The following is a 20,468-nucleotide window of genomic DNA, read 5'->3' on the forward strand; positions in this document are numbered from 1 at the left end:
ACTGAGTATTCCAGTGAAATAATGGTACTATTTATTGTACATTTGTAAATTTATTATAGTGTTGTAGCACACTATAATAAATTGCTATAGTGACTTGTTAGTAACGTGTACATTCGACGCGGAATCAGGACGTAGACTGGCTTTACACTTAACATAAATCTTTGTTATCTGGAGAGGTAAACTAATGGAAGGGTCTCAAGTGTTGACAGGAATATTGTTATGTAGGTTTACAAAAATATTACATGTGTAGGCACACAACGATGATCATACAGACTTCACTCGACCTATTGAACTATGCTTGCTGACATAAAAATCATGTTTTAGACCTTGTATGTTATCTACACAATTTGTATTGTTTCGGATAAATAAATAAAAAAATGAAAAAAACTAGGAATTGCCTGAGATTTCACACGATTGCAAATATCATCATCATAAGCAATACATATAATTACAAAGATAATATGGCCCGTAACACAATGGTAGTAGTATTTGAAGTAGACCTATATTCATTAATTAAAAAAAATACTTTAGTTCATAATATTAGCATAATCAACATATTTTTTTATGCACAATAAAGAGTTTTTATTATTATTATTATAAATTGGTGTACACGCATTAAAAAAATATTTTATTTGTGTATATTTGTCTTTGTATTGTTTTCTATGACATCATAGCATCAAACGGATGGAACAAATTTATTGATAATGAGTCTTTTGTTTGATAACTGGCGTGATCAATATAGCAATACTTTGTGAAGAATAATTTTTTTTTAAGGTTCTGTATTTAATGTTGGGCTAAAAAGGACTTGTATCCAGAGCCGTAAAATAATAAATAAAAAAAAATTGTATATTTAGCCATTTGAAGATTATCAATGCGTTTTCTACTTTACGAAGCTTTTAATTAATATTAGTGGTCGCCCAGTGGTCGAATTTCGACCGTTATAAAATATAAAAAAGATCAATAATCATTACATAGTATAAAATAAAGTCGCTGTCGCTGTCTGTCCGTACCTATATATGCTTAAATCTTTAAAACTACGCAACCGAGTTTTTGAAGCGGTTTTTTTAATAAATAGAGTGGTTTAAGAGGAAGGTTTATATATATATATATATACATGTGCAATGTTTTTTAGTGATTTATGTATTTTTATGTATGATTAGGTACATAAAAATATTAGCATTCTGCATTTAAATTACTAGCTGTCACGGCAAACGTTGTTTTGCTATATAAATTTAAGTACTAATAACGCTTTTAATAAATAAGGCGGTAGAAGGGTGAAAAATTAGGGTTGTATATATTTTTTAATGACACATTATATATTTATTTTCTAATTCACTTTCTAATTAATAACAACCCTAACTAATATAACATTGTGACACAAGAATTTTATATATAAGATAAGAGCGCGAAACATATTGTACCGCGCAATTTTCGTAAAAAGAGATCAGAGAAAGTTTTATTTCTAGTATTAATGTAATTTCTAATTAATAAGCTGACCAACTATACTCATTTACTGAGTTTTGTACTCTTTTTTTCCAAGCCGTACTCTTTTCAAATCCTGTACCCTAAAAGTACTCATTTGTATAATTTTATCCACTCCGAAGAAAAATATATTTTTAAAAGAAAATATAAGTTTTTATAATTTTTTTCCTCTTTTTTTCACCTAAGAAATACTTGCAAAGTGCAAATACTTTACTCTTTTTGAACAAAAATTTGTTGGACACCTTATTAATCGAAGGTACACCTAATATGATCTCAATATTTTTTTTATAGCCCAAGCGGAGGTGGAAGTGGTCAGCGTGGAGTTTGTGAACCCTCCGCCACTTGCTGATGATGATGGCAGTGCGGCAATAATAAACCCCCGGATAATTGGCGGGGTTGATACAACCATAGAACGACACCCTCACACTGTACAGGTAAATTGGTCTTATCTGCGTATTTATTGTTTGTGGGGTCGATAACAATAAATGTACAAATAAAATAGACCCTCACCAAATAATTAATATATTAGAATATAAGATTAACAATATTTAATTATTATTCGAGTTAAAGTCTTAACACGAATAATTTTATGGCAAATAAAGCTATTTACCTGGCTGGGCTCAGTCAGCTCGTGACCACGGCTAGTGCAACCTAGTCGAAACGTCGAGAGAGGTAAATATCTTCATTTGCCATAAATTTATTCGTGTTAAGACCCGGTTAATAATTTAAATAATGTATATAAAACATGAAAGTTGAAAACAAAAGATTAACAATAAATTGTTTTAAAGAAAATGTATATATATGGAACAGAGCTGTATAAGGCGAGTGTCGGATGACGTAGGAGTATTTTATAGGTGAACTATGAAACGTGTTGTCTGTAAGCGGCCAGTTGTCATGAAAAGAAGTAATGATGTGAAATGATTATTATACCAATATATACTGTACACCATATGTTAACCGGGAAAGTTTTTTTTATTTACGCAGCATATCACGGTCGCGAACTCTCACTACCACGTGTTAATATGTCACACCATAACATAATTTCATATATATATTTTTGATATGAAACATACGTTTTCCTTTATTTATATACAAGCAAAAATACAAAAACTTTGTTGTACGAATCTATATGACCCTCCCGTTTCTGGTAAAAAATGCAACAAAATCAATAAATAATAAATAAACAGTAATATGTGGAGTGCAGAAGCGGAATTATTCTAGTAATCTGAAAGTAACAAAACCAATAAATTATATAATAATAAATATAATAAATTCAATTTGCAATTGGATGTAGGTATATAAATATATAATATCAATAAAAAGAGAAAATAAAAAGGAAAAAAAAACATATATAAGGTAAACTGCGGGAAGCCACAATACATATATTTGTGGATCAAGAAAAGCGAGATAAAAAAAAGAATGAACAAAAAATAAAATTAAAAAAGGCCATTGACATTCAGTCTCTGCAAAATAAGGGAGTACCTTACTAACTTAAAAAGACGTATTGAAATGAACCTGACCAAAATAAGACCTAATTCGATAAACTATAATTAATGGGTTTGTTTTATGTTATTTGTTACAGGTAATTTTCGGTTCGGCCCTACAATGCGGAGGTTCATTGATAACCATGAGACATGTACTATCCGCTGCACATTGCTTTTGGCAGGGGTGAGTTCATATTTCTCAACATACAATACTAATAAACAATACTTTAATTGTTAAAGCCACGAACTAAATATATAGATAGATAGATAAAATCTTTATTCGTATCGAAAATATTACAAATAAAACGCTGTAAACAAGTATGTCCATGTAAGAATATTATATAGAAGAAAAACTTGAATACACTTTAACTTACACGTAAAAGTAAATCATAAAAAAATATTAGATGCCACAAGGATACGAAAGGGTACAAATATGAAAAGCTACTCAGTGAACAATTTACTCAACGAGCAAAACACAATTTTTTACTAGCAGCCCGGGGATGATTAGAATATGCGCAGTGACATATTCATGCAGCAATCTTAATGTAATCAAATAAAAAAAAATCAATAATAATGAATATATATGAATAATAATAATAAATTAATATTAGTTTAAATATTTATTGAAGTTGAACCTACCTACCTACGCCACCTAAGCGACCAAAGGCTTCCAAATAACGTAGAAATCTTATGTGACGGTGTTTAGAAAAAAAATGTATCGACTTCAGTATCAGAATTTCATAATTAGCATTATTATAGTTTATATTTTTAAAGCCTTAGTACAACTGTATAGTATTTTTTTTCGGGCTACTCTAATGCTGTTGGCCGCGGCTGGCCTTTACAGCTTCGTCGGACAATAGGGTGCAGTTGCAGATGACAGATGGCACTCCAAACTCGCGGAAGGACTTATGGAGCGGCTGAAAGCGAACTCGCGTCTGACGGATACGACTTTAGTCTGAGGGCACTGCTTGGGGTTCGAATCTCGGATCAGGACGTTGTAATTTCGATCCCCGTTTGAATAGGAAGGGGGATCGATCGGAGGGGTATATAGTATAGGGCTGTAGTTTAATGTTTTTACCCTAAATATCTATGACTAATCAAAATGACTAATAAGTTCTGTCGTAGTAAACATACGTATTACTACACTAATAAAAATTATCTCGCCATTTTTTATATGATAAACAACGAAATCGATAAGATTAAGTGGGTTAAGTATACATTTGGCACTCGTTTACAAAGAATTTCTTTATTCCCACGACTTTTTTAATAGTAAAGTAATTTTAATAATAATAATCTCAGGACAATTCACACAGCGCCATCTAGACCCAAGTTAAGCTAGTTAAAACTTATGTTATGGGTACTAGATGTCCGATACATAGACATAGATATTTTCTTTTGTAAATACATACATATTATACATAATGTGACCAGACGTCCCGTAATGAACGGGACAGTCCTTTTTTATAATTACGAGTCCCGGTGTCCCCGAAACGGACTCTGGGACGCAAAATTGTCCCGTTTTCGGTAACGGTGCGAAATTTTGGGTAGACGAGCCGGTTGTTAGTTGTTGGTAATTAAGGTGAGTATAAAAAAAATGTGCCAAGAGTGTCATTCTTACTTAAATACTTCTTAAAAAGTCATATTTGTTCCTCCGATAAATATATATATAACAAAACATTTTATTTTTATCAGATAAATATAAACTATCTATGAATAAACAAAATGTTTAATTATATTTATCGGATATATTTCTTAATTGATAACTTTTTTTGAATAGATAATTTAAAAAAAGAGTTTTTTTCATTGGATGTCTGTTAATTGTGTCCCGTTTTGAGTCGAAGAATAAATGGTCACATTAATTATACATAGAAAACACCCAGACAGATACAAACAATCATACACATGAATACAAATTGTTTGTGCCGTGCGAGGAATCGAACCCGCGACCATCGGTCGTAAAGCGGTGTGCTAGACCGCTAGACCACCGAGGTCGTCAATTAAGTCGTTTAATAAGTGCAATGTACACTAATACAAGCTTTGCTTACTGTGGGTCTAGATGCACTGTGTTAATTGTTCAAAGTTATTTATTTATATATTACTAGCTACTCGCCCCGGCTTCGCCCGGGTGTACATGTATTATATATTTAAACCTTCCTTTAGAATCACTCTATCTATTAGAAAAAAACCGCTTCAAAATCTGTTGCGTAGTTTTAAAGATTTAAACATACATAGGGACGGCCAGACAGCAACAACGACTTTGTTATATACTATGTAATGATTTAATTAACTATTTCTATCAAATATTTAGATCCCATAACACAAACTCTGCTTAGTTTACAACTATATAGATGGTGCTATGTTGTACTGAGGTACTAATATTGTCATCTTCTGTTTTTTTCAGGACCGGCATAGTCAGCCCTAGATATTACAGCATCAGAGCTGGAACTACAAATCTTAACTCAGGTAATTTTTAAAACGATTCTTCTCAACTATTTCATTTATTATCTCGATTTAAACAAAAGGTCGTGAATTCAAATCTTGTCGACTTTTATTAATTAAAAATATATAAATTCTTTTTTTAATATAAAAATGAATATAATTTATTAAGCCACTAACTACACGCCCTGGCTTTGCACGGGTGTAATGTATTAGAGGTTAAATGTATGAAATTGCCGATTTGTACTGAAATACTTCGGCTTCGCTTGCATTGAATCCATTAAATAAGTGTCGGAGTAACTTCATTACTGGTTGCTAGATGGCGCTGAAGTAGATAACTGCTGATGACGTAATCATGTTTCAACACGCATTCTTTCTGCATATCAGTCAAATCATGAGGCACCCTATAGTGTTCACTTATTTGTTATTTATGTCTTCTTGTATGCAAGTTGTTATCGACATAATATCGGCTCGTTAGCCGTAGCTCCACGTCTTTACTCCGCGGCGCTTGCGCAGGGAATCCCTTCCCTCTTGCACACGGCGGTCCGTGTACGCTCGGCTCGAGACGATAGATAATAAACTACTAGTGTTTCCACATACACTACACACCCATTATTTCATTTTATTGATTTAATGGAAATGAGTCTATATTGTACATAAGGTAAAGTTGTACCATGCCTCTAATTCCTGGGTAGTTTAAATCGGATCGGCTTCCAACATCTTTATCAATTCAGCGCCATTCACTTGTGTTGGCCTCTTCCACGTGGTTCGTTCTTCAAGTCGAAGTTTCCATTGCTTAAGCGTTTGAACCAAAAACGCAAGGTACGTTCCTTAGCAGTCTTCTCTCCAAACGCGTTCATGTCCGTCCGTCCGAACCGTTATTGCCGCGTTACTGCCTCGTCGTAATTCATATACAAAAATAACTCGGATCCATATCCATCTTTCACATCCAAGCTATATAAAAAAAAACAACTGAAAGACGAATATTGAATGTTGCATCTTTTTTAAACAAGAATATCATATGTATCGTGTAAAAAAAGTTAAACTCGAAAATATCACGCCATGAAGATTCAAAGTATCTATTACTATAGAACGCAAATTTCATACTTTAACCTCTATTATTATACATATAAACGTTCCTCTTAGATCATTCTATATAATGCCAAAAATTGCATTAAAATCAATTGCGTATTTTAAAAGATTTAAGCGAACAGACTTCATTTTATACTATTTAAATATACTTATTGAACAAATCTCTGTAAACGATTTTTGTTCATATAGTATGATTTATATTTTAATATATGAATATATTGAAACTGATTAAAAAAAATAATAACATAAAAAATGTACCATCTTGCCAGTGCTTAGATAGATAGATAGAATATATATTTATTTACATTACACAGTAAAATAGAATTTACATTTAAACATAAATACAACAAGGTTGTTCTTAACGGTTCTTCTGAAGTAGCTAGCCAAACTGGACAATAGGAGTAGTGATAAATATTATGACTTTCATAAGGAACCGAATAATAATCCATTAAAAAAATCTTGTTGCAGGAGGCAGAACGGTTTCTGTATCTATGATAATAGTCCATGAACGTTACAACCCAACAATTCACGATTGCGACATCGCGGTGCTGGTTCTAGGTTCGACTCTCAAGTCGGGCAATCAGATCAGGGCCATCGCCATTCCGGCACAGGGATATCAGCTACCGAACACTGCTATGGTCACTTATGCCGGATGGGGCAAGACTAGTGTAAGTCTTATGATTTTCCATCAGGATTTACAAGGTACCAATAGAAAATTCAAAATGACAGGTCATCATCATCTGCTTCTTCCTGATCCCATTTATTTGTGGTCGGCGTAATATGTTTTTCTCTTCCATTCATCCCTTTTCGCAATCATCTCCTTATTTACTACCTTTTTTTATATCATCTTTCACACAGTCCATCCATCTCTTTTTCGACATTCCTCTGCCCTTATAACTATCCATCGATAAGAAGTATGGTACAATGTTTGTTTTGTGATATCCATGGTGACGATATAGACTCATATACATTGTAAAGAAGACGAAATATATATTTTTTTAAAAGCCAGTTGCTTTAAAAAAAAAGTAATTCTATTGAGTTTCTTGCCAGTTCTTCTCAATTGGATCTATATGATGAACCAGTATATGGCCCGTTTGATGGTAAACGGTTACCGTAGCCTATGGACGTTTGAGACAACAGGGATCTCACGTGCGCATTGCCGACCCTTAACTATCTTGTGGCTCTGTAAAATATGATTTTTTATTTTATTTCAGATTACTTCAGAACAACCATCTCGTATCCTCCAAGAGGTGACGGTCCCAATAGTGAACTTGACAATATGCGCGGAACGTTACGCGGAGCTGCAGATTTCAACCGGCCAGCCGATGTTGATCACTAACAACATGTTCTGCGCAGGTCTACTAGATGTTGGTGGTTAGTTTATATTATTTTTATTCATTTGTACACTTTATTACACCGTTTTTAAATACAGAAAAGTATTAATATGTGCCTACTCTTGTAATATTTCTGTCGACACTAGAGACCCATCCATTAGTTTACGCTAATATAAATTTAAGTTAAGTGTAAAATCAGTCTACGTCGCGACTCCGCGTCGACTGGACGCGTTATTAATAAGCCATGTAGCAACTACCAATAATATGTCTAATAAATAGTGCAATCATTTTACTGCTATACTCACTACCTACATACTACAACAAATAACATATTATGTAGCGCCACCTCATCACAACACATAACTATACAATGATGAGGATAACCACCGCGCTACAAATACAAAATATTTAAATGGACTTGTGCAATAGGCGGTACTAAACAATTCCAGCTACATTTAGGTGGACGACATGAGATAGAAAGAAGTGGAAGATATGAGATATAGAGATATTGTCTCAGGTATGAGAGGAAGAGAAGGTGGTACACATAACAACGCTGAATACATGCATGAAATCTATACATATAAATAAAATTTGAGTGACTGTTTGTAATATTGAAATAATACTATATGTATATAAATATAAATACGGTATATACACCAAAGTAACATTTTTTAAAATTTTTTTCTGTCTGTCTGTTTGTTTGTTCCGGCTAATCTCTGAAATGGCTGGGCCGATTTTGACGGGATTTTTATTGGCAGGTAGCTGATGTAATAAGGAGTAACAGAGGCTACTTTATTTTAGAAAAATAAAATAAAATTTCACGTCGGCGAAGTCGCGGATACAGCTAGAATTAATATGAATAGATACATACATAAACTTAATAGTACACATATTCCATAGAGAGATTTAAGGAAAGAAAGGAGCTATGAAAGGAATAGTAGAGCAAAAGGGAAAGGAAATGGTATTTGACTGACACCTTGAAGCTAGCAAGTGACTGAGCGCACCGAAAATGAGAAATGACCTACATAACCTAATAGCCTGAACCAAATGGATTTTTTAATTTAAATTAACGTTTACTTTATTCGGTCAGTAACATATTTTAAAACTCCAGTCTGTATCTCGATCGGAGTATTCAGCCCATAAGCGACGGATGGACTGTAGTCTGTCAGTCAAGAAAGTGTAAGTTTGTAACAGCCTAACCAACTAATGACCCCTCGGATCGATCCCCCGTCCAATTCTAACAAGGATCGAAATTATGACCGCCTGATCCGATGTTCGAACCCCTAGCACTGAGGGCACCTCAGACTAAAGTCGTATCCGTCACGTGGGAGTTGGTCTATAAGTCCTTCCACGAGCTTGGAATGCCATCTGCACTCGCTCCCTATCGTTCGGTGAAGCTGTAAAGGCCAGCTGTGGTTACAGTGGTACGAAAAATAAACCGACTATTGTCATTTGACAAAGTTTAAGATTGTTAACACTTCTTTAACGGTACATTGTAGTTCTCGTATAATAAATTCTGTATAGGCATATTTAAGGTCCTTTTAGTTTATTACAGTTTGTTGTTGTTGTTGGCATTTCTTTAGTAGTTTAAACATATAAATTTATCAGACATGTTATGGATATGAAATTTCGGATACGGATAGGTTTCAGATATAGGAATATGAAATTATTTCGGATTATCCTTTACTTTCGGATAATTTCGGTTACGAATATTAATTTTTTAAGGAATTTCAAAAGTAAAATACAAATAGCTAATAAAATGGTTACACAACGTGTCTGAATTAGGCTCCGCCCCTACCCGATATTATCCGAAACTTTTATATCGGATTCGGTTACGGTTACGAATATTTTTTTATATCGGATATCCGATAGTTTTGGTTACGGTTACGGAGCTCTCTGACATCTCTGAAATATATGTTTCATTTAGTTTAGTCATTGGTGTTAGATATACGAACTCTATGTACTAGTAAAAGTATGTATTATAATAAAATAACGACTATATAACATTAATTTAACTATGTCTCTAACACAATTCACTTTAGCAATTAAAATACAACCAGCACATCCTGTGCTCAAAGACCGAATGCCGCGGCTTACAAAAACCCTCCCTTTTATACAGAGAAGATATGAGTGGGGGTTATATGCAACTAGTTTAACGATACCGAGTAATAATGAAACTACCTTCTTTTAATATAAAATATCAGATTTCTCGAAATTATCCATGCGAACCCTAACAATCGACCATCCTGACAATGTGTGCGTCCTCGCACACGATGCCTGGTGCAACCCTAACAATCGGAGTTTTGTGAGCCACGACATTCTTACAACAAAATAAACAATAGAGATAGAAGAAAAGAAAAAAAAAAATTGCCTTAATATATAAGTACAAAACACTTAAATACATAATTCATAAACCAATTAAGTAACACTTTATATATAAACGAATCAGAACTATTAGACTAAATTATATAACTATAAGTAGTAAAATATGTTAACACATCTAATGCAATGCAACAATAATCTTATGAATATAATGAGATGTATATAATCGTAATACATAAGAACGAAGATAGAGTACTAGATAAACTTCAATACTATTAAATATTCACAAATCGAAAATTTCTTCAAATAACGCATTAAACAATTGATTACAAAAATAATAATATTCATAATCCGAACGATCGATTAATCGGAAGATTAACACTGGCAGGCATAACTGGACCGATCGATTATCCAGCGTAACCTATAACTGGACCGATCGAATATCCAGCGCAGCTATTACTGGACCGATCGATTATCCAGGCAAGCTGTCCCATAAACCGATCGATTTGTTTATGAGATTTCATCAAAACATCGGCTAATATAGAATACTCTATTCTATATGCAACTGTTACATTCGAGGTACAAATGAGGTCAAGAGCTACAGCGCCCAATGCTCTCGTAAAAACGGAACACCAATCAGACAATCCAATAATTACAGACAGTCGATCTGAAACAATAATTACAGGTGTAGTTAATATCAGTATTACTAAATTTCAAGAACATTCTCGGCGATCATAAAAACTATGTATCCTAATTCATCACTCCCACTAGTAGTATCATTGTTCACTTTTAGAGCAATATTGTGAATACACGTCAGCATCTGATCTGCGGCAACAGTCGGCTCTTACTTTTGGGCTTGCTAAAACAACTTAGAACATGTGGTACTACTTATTTACATTCTATATGCTATTATAAAGTAGTTTATTATCCATGCTTATAAACCAGCTCGTCCACACTGACTACGAATATCTACTATCGTCAAAACTGGATACCATAGATTACATCCGCAAAAGAATCCTTGATAGTTTTAACTTCACAACTCAACACGTTCTAAGTGCAATAATAGCTACCATGTCACATGTTCGTATTAAGGGAATGTTGTGCCCTTCCTTATCATATAAGTAACAATTGTATACATATATCTATCATTCTTTTACTATCACTGGGTTCTTGGCTTATTCATTTTTCTTTTCATTGTGTGACGTCATACACTCCCATCGGTCACAATTATACCATTTATATGTTAAATAGGTCCTTCCATGTATTATTTACACCCGTAAATATGTATCTTCAATTCGACAATCTTTTCAATCATTGCTATTTATATAAATTTCCTTTTCTTCCTATATATTAAACATTGCGCTTGTGAATCACTGTTCACCCCAGGACATACGGACATGTCATTTTCAATCCTAGTTACATGTGCAATGATTAACTGGCATTAATAACATCACATAGGTATTCCTGACACATCTATACGAAGTCGCCATGCATCTTTACAGTACAGTAGATTCATAGAATATAATCGGAAGCTCCGCAAAAGCAAAGAAGTGCTATCTTCATAATACCAACTTACTCCGGCCTTATCCCAGCTATTTAGCGGTTGTATTTGGTGGGAAACAATTTCTATACACCGGAAAACTGATGTAGCCTATTAATAGTCACATTGCCAAGGTCATCATAAAATTTTCCAGAATATTCAAATCTCTTTCATAATAATCATTTTTGTCTGTGTATCATAATTGTGCCTCAATAACAATTTCAATATTATGTACTTTGTCTTCCACAGAATCTATTTAATAATAAACTAATTTATATACCGAAACTTTATTAGTAAAATCATAAAATATATTACATTCCTGAAACAAACTGTTGCGTACGAATATATAAATAGTAAGCTACATCAACCTGTTAACAATAGGTACTATCCGATTTATCTTTTCTCCTCTAATTTCACAATATCACAGTTTACATGTCTTCGCTTAATTCTCTCCCGGCTGTCCGTACCTACATACATCAAAAAGCACTAAGCACTCGTTTCTTTCCAATATCCCATAATAATATCTGAAATATAAATTCTACTATCCAAATACGAGTATCACAATTCTCGACCGCACTGTTTGATATAAGTCAAGACGAGTTCATTATTCACTCATGAACACTTTAAATCAGTAATCGTCATCTTGTATATATTTATGTATTGTATAATTGTAAATTTATTGTAATTCGATAATATATTTCTCCCTTATTTTTTTTTAAATTATTTTTGTTACCTGTACTTCACAAGTAAATAATTGAATTTGAATATTTTGTTAAAATAGGGTAGATGTAATAATAGTGTTATACTTTTTATATTAAGATCGAATGTTGTTGGCTAATAAATTCTAATTTAATAAGTACTGTCGACTACAAAATATAAAACAACAACCTTTACCTATAATAAACTACTGGCAATTTTCTTTTTATTACATTATATTACAATGTTAAAAATTGGATTGATTACTGTTTAATAACTGACAGCTGTTTTAAATGCATTTAAAGAGTTAACTGTAGGAAATCAGACGTTCAGAATTTTTAAACGTGTTTAGCGAAATTTGTAGTGGTGAAATGCAAAATGAAGCTTTGAACAAGTTTAAATGTTTTAATGGCGTTCAGTTCGAACTAAACGTGATCAGTTTCTTTGGTGAAATCCGACCTTAATTACTACACAATTATAACGAGGTAAATAGTGCGTCACTGCATCTCTTGCACTAATTTACGACTAACAAGCATGGGTCAAACTTTGAGAAAACAAAACGTGTTCTCCTTGGTTCTCATTTCCATACCAATACAAATTTACCAACGAATCTCTAGACTTTATAGAGTCTACTGTTATTCCAGAAACGATATGGGACAAAGTTATCTAGATACATCAAAATAATAATTGCATTTAACAATGTCTAGTAAGACAAATTCAATATTGTGTACTAAGCACTGCTGTGTCTAAACTGTGTCACCCCACCTTACATTTTCCTATTGTCATTTAGTATATAAGATCAATATTTTTATGTACACATTGTCAGTCTATTATCATCTGTAGTATACATCATCTCCATAGACAACATCGTATTATTACCCCGCAACACAAGTCATTAGCTCATACAGTACACAAGGTTAGATAATATATCAATTCTAAGATATAGTCTATATTCGTTACTACCACAATCTATTGTCTTACGGAATATTATTATTGGAGAAAAGCAGCCGATTTCACTGTTACTTCTCAATATAGTATATACCCACACATTCTGTGTATACGTAAAAGTATTAACTTATTTTGAAAAACTTTCATAAAGCGACTCAATAATTCTCTACATAATCTTATATATGTATTACGATCGAAAAGGTCTGCAGTCAATGGATCTGTCAACATTGCTGCAATAGTAATACATAATTCGCTACATAATCTAATACATTACGATTGCAAAGGTCTGTAGTCAATGGATCTGTCAACATTAGACTACTGCCTCACTTCAACAATGGATCTGTCAACATTGTTGCTGCAATAGTAATACATACTTCGCTACATAATCTAATACATTACGATTGCAAAGGTCTGTAGTCAATGGATCTGTCAACATTAGACTACTGCCTCACTTCAACAATGGATCTGTCAACATTGTTGCTGCAATAGTAATACATACTTCGCTACATAATCTAATACATTACGATTGCAAAGGTCTGTAGTCAATGGATCTGTCAACATTAGACTACTGCCTCACTTCAACAATGGATCTGTCAACATTGTTGCTGCAATAGTAATACATACTTCGCTACATAATCTAATACATTACGATTGCAAAGGTCTGTAGTCAATGGATCTGTCAACATTAGACTACTGCCTCACTTCTCTTCAGTATTACACTGATTTAAAGGTTAATTTTTCATAATAATATAAATCGATGGGGTTAAAACTGCTTTTCCTTTTAAACATATCTTCCACTTTTTTTTTTTTTACTGATTGATAGAAGGTACTAAATTTATGCAACTTTTTTGTGTATTTTGAGAATACGTTTGTGATGTAAAACCACATTCGAAGGACTTCTAATTACTACCAACTGTTTTTAATCTTATTGTGTATATAATATTTTGACTAACAATTTAGAGCTGGCTGGTAATTTGCATTCACACATTTAAACTTAAAAATGCAAAGTCACAACGATTATTTAAAAGAGCAAGTCTCTTGCTCGTTCTTTCCACGATAAGGCAACCGAAAGAACGGTAAAAAATAGCCATAACTATTCAAAAGTAGATACCAAACCAAGCCCATTTAAACAAAGGGTTTTCTATTCTATTCTTCACAAATTCTAATAGTATTTATATAGATAAAGAAAGACTACGTGACCTTAAGTATGCTCCCGCGTTGTCCCGTCGCTCAGCATGTCGTTCTGGCACTAATTTGCACCACTTCTGCACCTACAGCTTCAATTACGGCATCTTCGGTGACACGTGATCTGGACGTGCGATGACTCATTCGATGTTTCGAAATTATAAGTTTTAGGTTCTTCACACTTCTGATATGTTAGATATACGAACTCTATGTACTAGTAAAAGTATGTATTATAATAAAATAACGACTATATAACATTAATTTAACTATGTCTCTAACACAATTCACTTTAGCAATTAAAATACAACCAGCACATCCTGTGCTCAAAGACCGAATGCCGCGGCTTACAAAAACCCTCCCTTTTATACAGAGAAGATATGAGTGGGGGTTATATGCAACTAGTTTAACGATACCGAGTAATAATGAAACTACCTTCTTTTAATATAAAATATCAGATTTCTCGAAATTATCCATGCGAACCCTAACATTGGTATGTTCTATATGTTTTTTCACAGGTAAAGATGCATGTCAGGGCGACAGTGGTGGGCCCATTGTTTACAATTCGGTGCTGGTGGGGGTCACATCGTGGGGCTATAGTTGCGCGCTCCCCAGGTACCCGGGGGTGAACGCTAGGGTTGCCAGTTTCAGTAATTGGATCAATACCACAGTAAGTTTGTTACATTATATATGTAAGAAGCACTAATTATGATAGACGACTGAGGCTTTGAAGCCGGCTACCGCAAGGGAAACCCCAAGTAGCGCCCATGACTTGTGACACGGGTGTAGGTTTAAAAGGCCCTTTTAGAATGCATTAACACTCACCTTCACTACTTGCAGCTTCCCCCCAGGCCCAACTAAGACCGGGATAAACCCATTGCTAATACAATTCACTTTAATATCCAAAACAACTGGCACGCTCTGCGCTCGTCGACTGAATGCCGCGGCTCACGCAACGAAAGAGGATTATACAACTACCGACCTCCGTATTTATAGACCAAAGTCAGTGTAGTAGGTTGGTCTATAAATACTAGATGGCGCTATTTACAATATTCGTAATAATCCTTACATTGGGTACTTCATTAGTACTAAAAACAAACTACCTTTTACTATATATTTAAAATATCGGATTTTTTCTACAATAATGATGTGAATTCTAACATATATCATTATGGTTTAGTGCATTTTATATTTTTTTATGAATTGAGTAGAAAAATTGAACCAAAATGATTGTGAATAGATCACGTCGGGGTCACCAAAATGATTGTGAATAGATCACGTCGGGGTCACCAAAATGATTGTGAGTAGATTATGTCGGGGTCACCAAAATGTTTGTGAGTAGATTACGTCGGGGTCACCAAAATGTTTGTGAGTAGATTACGTCGGGGTCACCAAAATGTTTGTGAGTAGATCACGTCGGGGTCACCAAAATGATTGTGAGTAGATTACGTCGGGGTCACCAAAATGTTTGTGAGTAGATCACGTCGGGGTCACCAAAATGTTTGTGAGTAGATCACGTCGGGGTCGGGGTGATTTTTATAAAAGAGTTTCTTGCTCGCAACGCACAAGTTTCTTGCTCGTTCTTCTTGTGATGAGACAGCTTTCCGAATGAGGGCTAGATTAAAAAAAAGTTATGACTATTCAAAAGTGCTTAAATTTATTTGAATAAATGTTTTTCTATTCTATTCTATTTTCCTAATTGTATATATAAATAATGACCACGTCAAAGGACATTGCGCACTTAGTATAAAATCTATACTCACGGCTTACAGAAAAAAATAGAGTAAGAAGTTTAGATAAACATCTCTAGTTTACGAATAGATACATATGTCGCATTAATACAGACAGGTATATATTAAGGTTAATTTAACAGAATACTTCATTGAACTGTTTGGTCTGACCTGGTCCTTTTTTTATGTATGATAATGGAGGATGGCCAGTGGAGGATGATAAGAATCACATGAGGTCAGGTCAGTTAGCCCATCGTGACAAATTCGCCAGGAATTTATTACGATGGTTTCCAGGGGGAACCCCATTACTAACAATCCCCTACCCCATAATATATTAAGGTTCATTATAATAAGGTTTCGGATATTAATATCGGTTCTGTTTATTTAACAGAATGCTTCATTGAACTGTCTGGTCTGATTTTGCCCAATGTCTTTTAAAAGAATATAAAATGCTTAAAAAAATATATAATATGATGACTAAAATATATTATTAAAGGGGGTCCTTTAGGCAAGGTTCCGAAGATACTGGCAGCGTTCCCTCTTTGAATAACTGTATAATAATTCCCTATAAAATTAAATCCCGTTACATATGAATGTATATTTATTTTCAGGTGGTGCGGTATAATGGTAGCGGTGGTCTACAAGGTGTGGCCAGCAGCCTGCTACTGAGCGCTCTCTTATTAGCCCTGTACCAGCAGAAGTTATAAAGGATCACATTACACGATTTAGCCTTATTTATAAATATTTTGGACTATTCTTTGTCGAGTTCCTAATTTGTAAAAAGGAATAAACCATTAATGACCGTGCTCTGTGCGAAAATATCTGTGTAATGATTTTAATTTTTTTTTTCATTAAATCCGCATATTGCTATAATATAAATTCGATAAACATAATTACTATAAATGATGTATGAACATTGAACATATATGAAGATATGTAAATTTTTTTCAATATATCCGCGTATTGTTACAATATAAATTCGATAAATATAGTTACTATAAATGATGTATGAACATATATGAAGATACGTACTTTTTTTACAATGCGTATTGTTACAATATAAATATGATAAATATAATTACAATGACGTCTGAACATATATGTACATATGTAATTTTTTCAATATATCCGCGTATTGTTACAATATAAATACGATAAATATAATTACTATAAATGATGTATGACGTTATATATGTAGATATGTAAATGTTATTATTGTAAATAGGTTTCTATTCTCAGCATTTTGCCTTACATCTGAACCGTTATGCGTCTAGATCCGAGACTACTAAAGTAGCCTGAAGCGCAGAGGCAGGTGTCTTTGTATGCTTCAGGGAGAGATCTCACCGTTCCGCGGATTTGTGTTCGTTGTGTGGCCACTGTAAGCACTCCACGGATCACGTGAGCGCCAGTTTCTTCGGCTTCAAAGCAGCCCCGACAAAGGACTGTCTGCAGCACCTATAGTGTACACTGTACAAGTGTTTGTTTAAGGGACAGTGGAAGGTTATTCTCCCTATCATTATTTTATGGTTTTGCCCATATGTAGATATAAATTTACATTTATATACGAATATGTTCATACATAATTTCTTGTAATTATATTATTATTATTTTTGTTGTTGAAATATGATCGTATAAGTTTTTTTTTTTATAAATAAGACTAGATTTATATGTATTATTTGTTACTCATTATGTAAGAATCTACTGGGGATAAACTGTTAAAAAAATACTGACTGATGTTGACTACTGATTACAAACATCCTTAATAACTGAAATTAACATTGACTTAAACTTTACAGAGAAATAAAAACAAGAAAAAGAAACCAATAAAATTATATAGATTGGGTAGAGTATAGATAGAGTTTTAAAATCGTGTTATAAATAGAAATACTATTTTATTTAATAAATAATACTTTATTTATAATTGTTATTGTTATTGCTATTGTTAGTTATTTTTAATTTATGAACAATATTGAAGAGTACTGAATTAGCATATATATAACAACTAGCTTTTACCGCGGCTTCACTCGTAAAACTTCACTACTGGCCGCTAGATGGCGCTGAAATAGCAAAAAGTTTTTTTTTTGTATAAAACATCTTTTTTTAATAAAAAGAATCCTGTTCAAATCAAATCTGAAGAACAATGTTCATTCTAATACCTACCAAGAATATGTGTACAAAATTTTATGATGATCGTTTCAGCAGTTTTTGCGTGAAAGTGTAACAAACATCCCTACTTCTACATTTGTAATTAGTAAGGATAATATAATTACATATTCCGTCCTTTTCACGCACTGTTGGGGTTTAAGTTTTAATTTGTGAACATACGTAAAAATCTTTAATTTGTAAACATTCTGTGATGAGATTGCTATATAAATATACATTTGTATCGTGATAAAATCGTAGATTTGATGGTTTCACTCAAGTGTGTAAAATTTTTTTTTTTAGACTACGACTAGCTTTACTCGCGGTTTCGCTCGCGTGAAATTTATAGCCTATGTGTTATTCTGATGTAGCTATATTATTGTAATTTTTTTAGTAAAATCTATTCAGTAGTTTTTACGTGAAAGAGCAACAAACATCCATTCATCTATCCACGCTCGCAAACTTCCGCGTTTATAATATCAGTAAGATGATGTCAAACAAGCATAACCATCTAAGGCTAGGAAATCATTTATCTTAGACTATGGACACCTGAAACACCAGACCAAAAATAAAACAATAATTAATATTAAAAAATATTACTATAAATCAGTGAGCGTATATATAATAATAGTAATATCTTATAAAATTTAATTTATCCTGACCTGCGTGATTTTGAAATTGTTGTTTTTAAACTTTAATGTTTAGTACACATATATATATAATATAATATATAATAATAGCTGCTCCCATAAAAGTAGCCTAAGTTACTCCTTATTACAATAGCTACCTCTAAAAAAAGTTCCGTCAAAATCGGGGCAGCCATTTCAGAGATTAGCCGGAGCAAACAGACAGACAGGCAAGTCAAAACATTTTTTAAATTGTATTTTGGCATGTGTACCACATTTATATTCATATGCATGTGGTAAAATACGGTTATTTGAATATTACAAATAGACACTCCAATTTACACGTATAGATTAATATAGTTAATTATTGGACAATCAATGTGACGGTAGTTGAAAAAACTACTAGCTCCTTTCGTTGTACTCCAGTCAGCCACGGCGAGTGCAATCCAGTAGAAAATAAAGATATAATATATTTATTTATTTATTAATTCTTAACAATAAGTATTGTGTCGAAATTAAATATAATATTATAATCTAATACATTGATATTTATTTATCATAAAATTATTTCTATTAATACCCTATTAACTATATTAATAAAAGATTATTGAATTTATTAGTTAGTAATATAAATGTAACGTGATATAGTAGCTCATATCTATCTTTTCTATTGTGAAACAGACAAAGAAAAGCAAGCATCAATACATTATTATACTATTATTAGCTGTACCCGCTGTTTGAAATTTATAGCCTATGTATTATTCTGATGTCTAAGCTATATTACTGTAAAGTTTCATCAAAATCGGTTGACTAGTTTTTGCGTTAAAGTGTAACAAAAATTCTATTGTATACGAATAAGACTTGAACAAACGAGACAAAGAAAGAAAATTACGTGTTCGCAAGAATGTTCGGGACAACCAAAGCATGTCTGATCTGCGCCTCCTGGACTGCACACTCGTCCGAGAACACGTTGATTGCTGGTATTTTTTTATCCTTTTTCCACCCATCTATCGATCTATAGTCACAAATTTTTGCGTTTATTATTATTATAATATTAATAAGATTATTAATTAGATTAAGTTCTTTTTTAATTAGACTTCTTAAAATAGTCTAATAGTGAAGTCATCGATAAGCTAAGTTTCTTCACTTGTACTTTGGAAGTTACAGTGTTAAAATATTTTAAGACGCTAGAAATCTGGACAATTGTACTTTACAAATTTCTACTTTACAAACTTCGGATATACTCATTTCAAATTACGAAAAATTCGTACATGATAGAATTTGAAATGAGTACCTATATCCGAAGAAAAATAAACAGTCCGAAGTATTTAAATGACAATGAATTGGATGCATAAGTCGAATCTATAGCAGAATTCAAAGAAAGAATAACAAGATGCGTTTGTGTATGTTAAATTCCGGTTACATAAAAATATTAGTATTCCAAATGTGCTGTT

The 20,468-nt window shown here is 33.0% G+C and overlaps 1 protein-coding gene across 1 annotated transcript; it reads left to right on the top strand.

Annotated features, from left to right (window-relative positions):
* Window positions 1-461: 461 nt before the first annotated feature.
* Window positions 462-17,172, top strand: LOC131843135 (trypsin CFT-1-like). Its single transcript, XM_059191737.1, has 8 exons — window positions 462-468; window positions 1,774-1,916; window positions 3,065-3,150; window positions 5,368-5,429; window positions 6,963-7,162; window positions 7,709-7,868; window positions 15,035-15,186; window positions 16,858-17,172. Exons 1-8 carry the CDS (start codon window positions 462-464, stop codon window positions 16,951-16,953), a joined length of 906 nt encoding a protein of 301 aa, XP_059047720.1. The 3' UTR covers window positions 16,954-17,172.
* The last annotated feature ends 3,296 nt before the right edge of the window (window positions 17,173-20,468 follow it).

The sequence above is a fragment of the Achroia grisella genome, unplaced genomic scaffold (assembly GCF_030625045.1).
Source record: "Achroia grisella isolate CSIRO2021 unplaced genomic scaffold, CSIRO_AGI_Agris_v1 utg2786, whole genome shotgun sequence".
Taxonomy (NCBI): Eukaryota; Metazoa; Arthropoda; class Insecta; order Lepidoptera; family Pyralidae; genus Achroia; species Achroia grisella.

Excerpts from the sequence above, each read along its gene's own strand:
- LOC131843135 (XM_059191737.1), top strand. Across the intron at positions 3,151-5,367 it reads GCACATTGCTTTTGGCAGGG|GACCGGCATAGTCAGCCCTA; the intron begins GTGAGTTCATAT and ends TGTTTTTTTCAG. Across the intron at positions 7,163-7,708 it reads CCGGATGGGGCAAGACTAGT|ATTACTTCAGAACAACCATC; the intron begins GTAAGTCTTATG and ends ATTTTATTTCAG.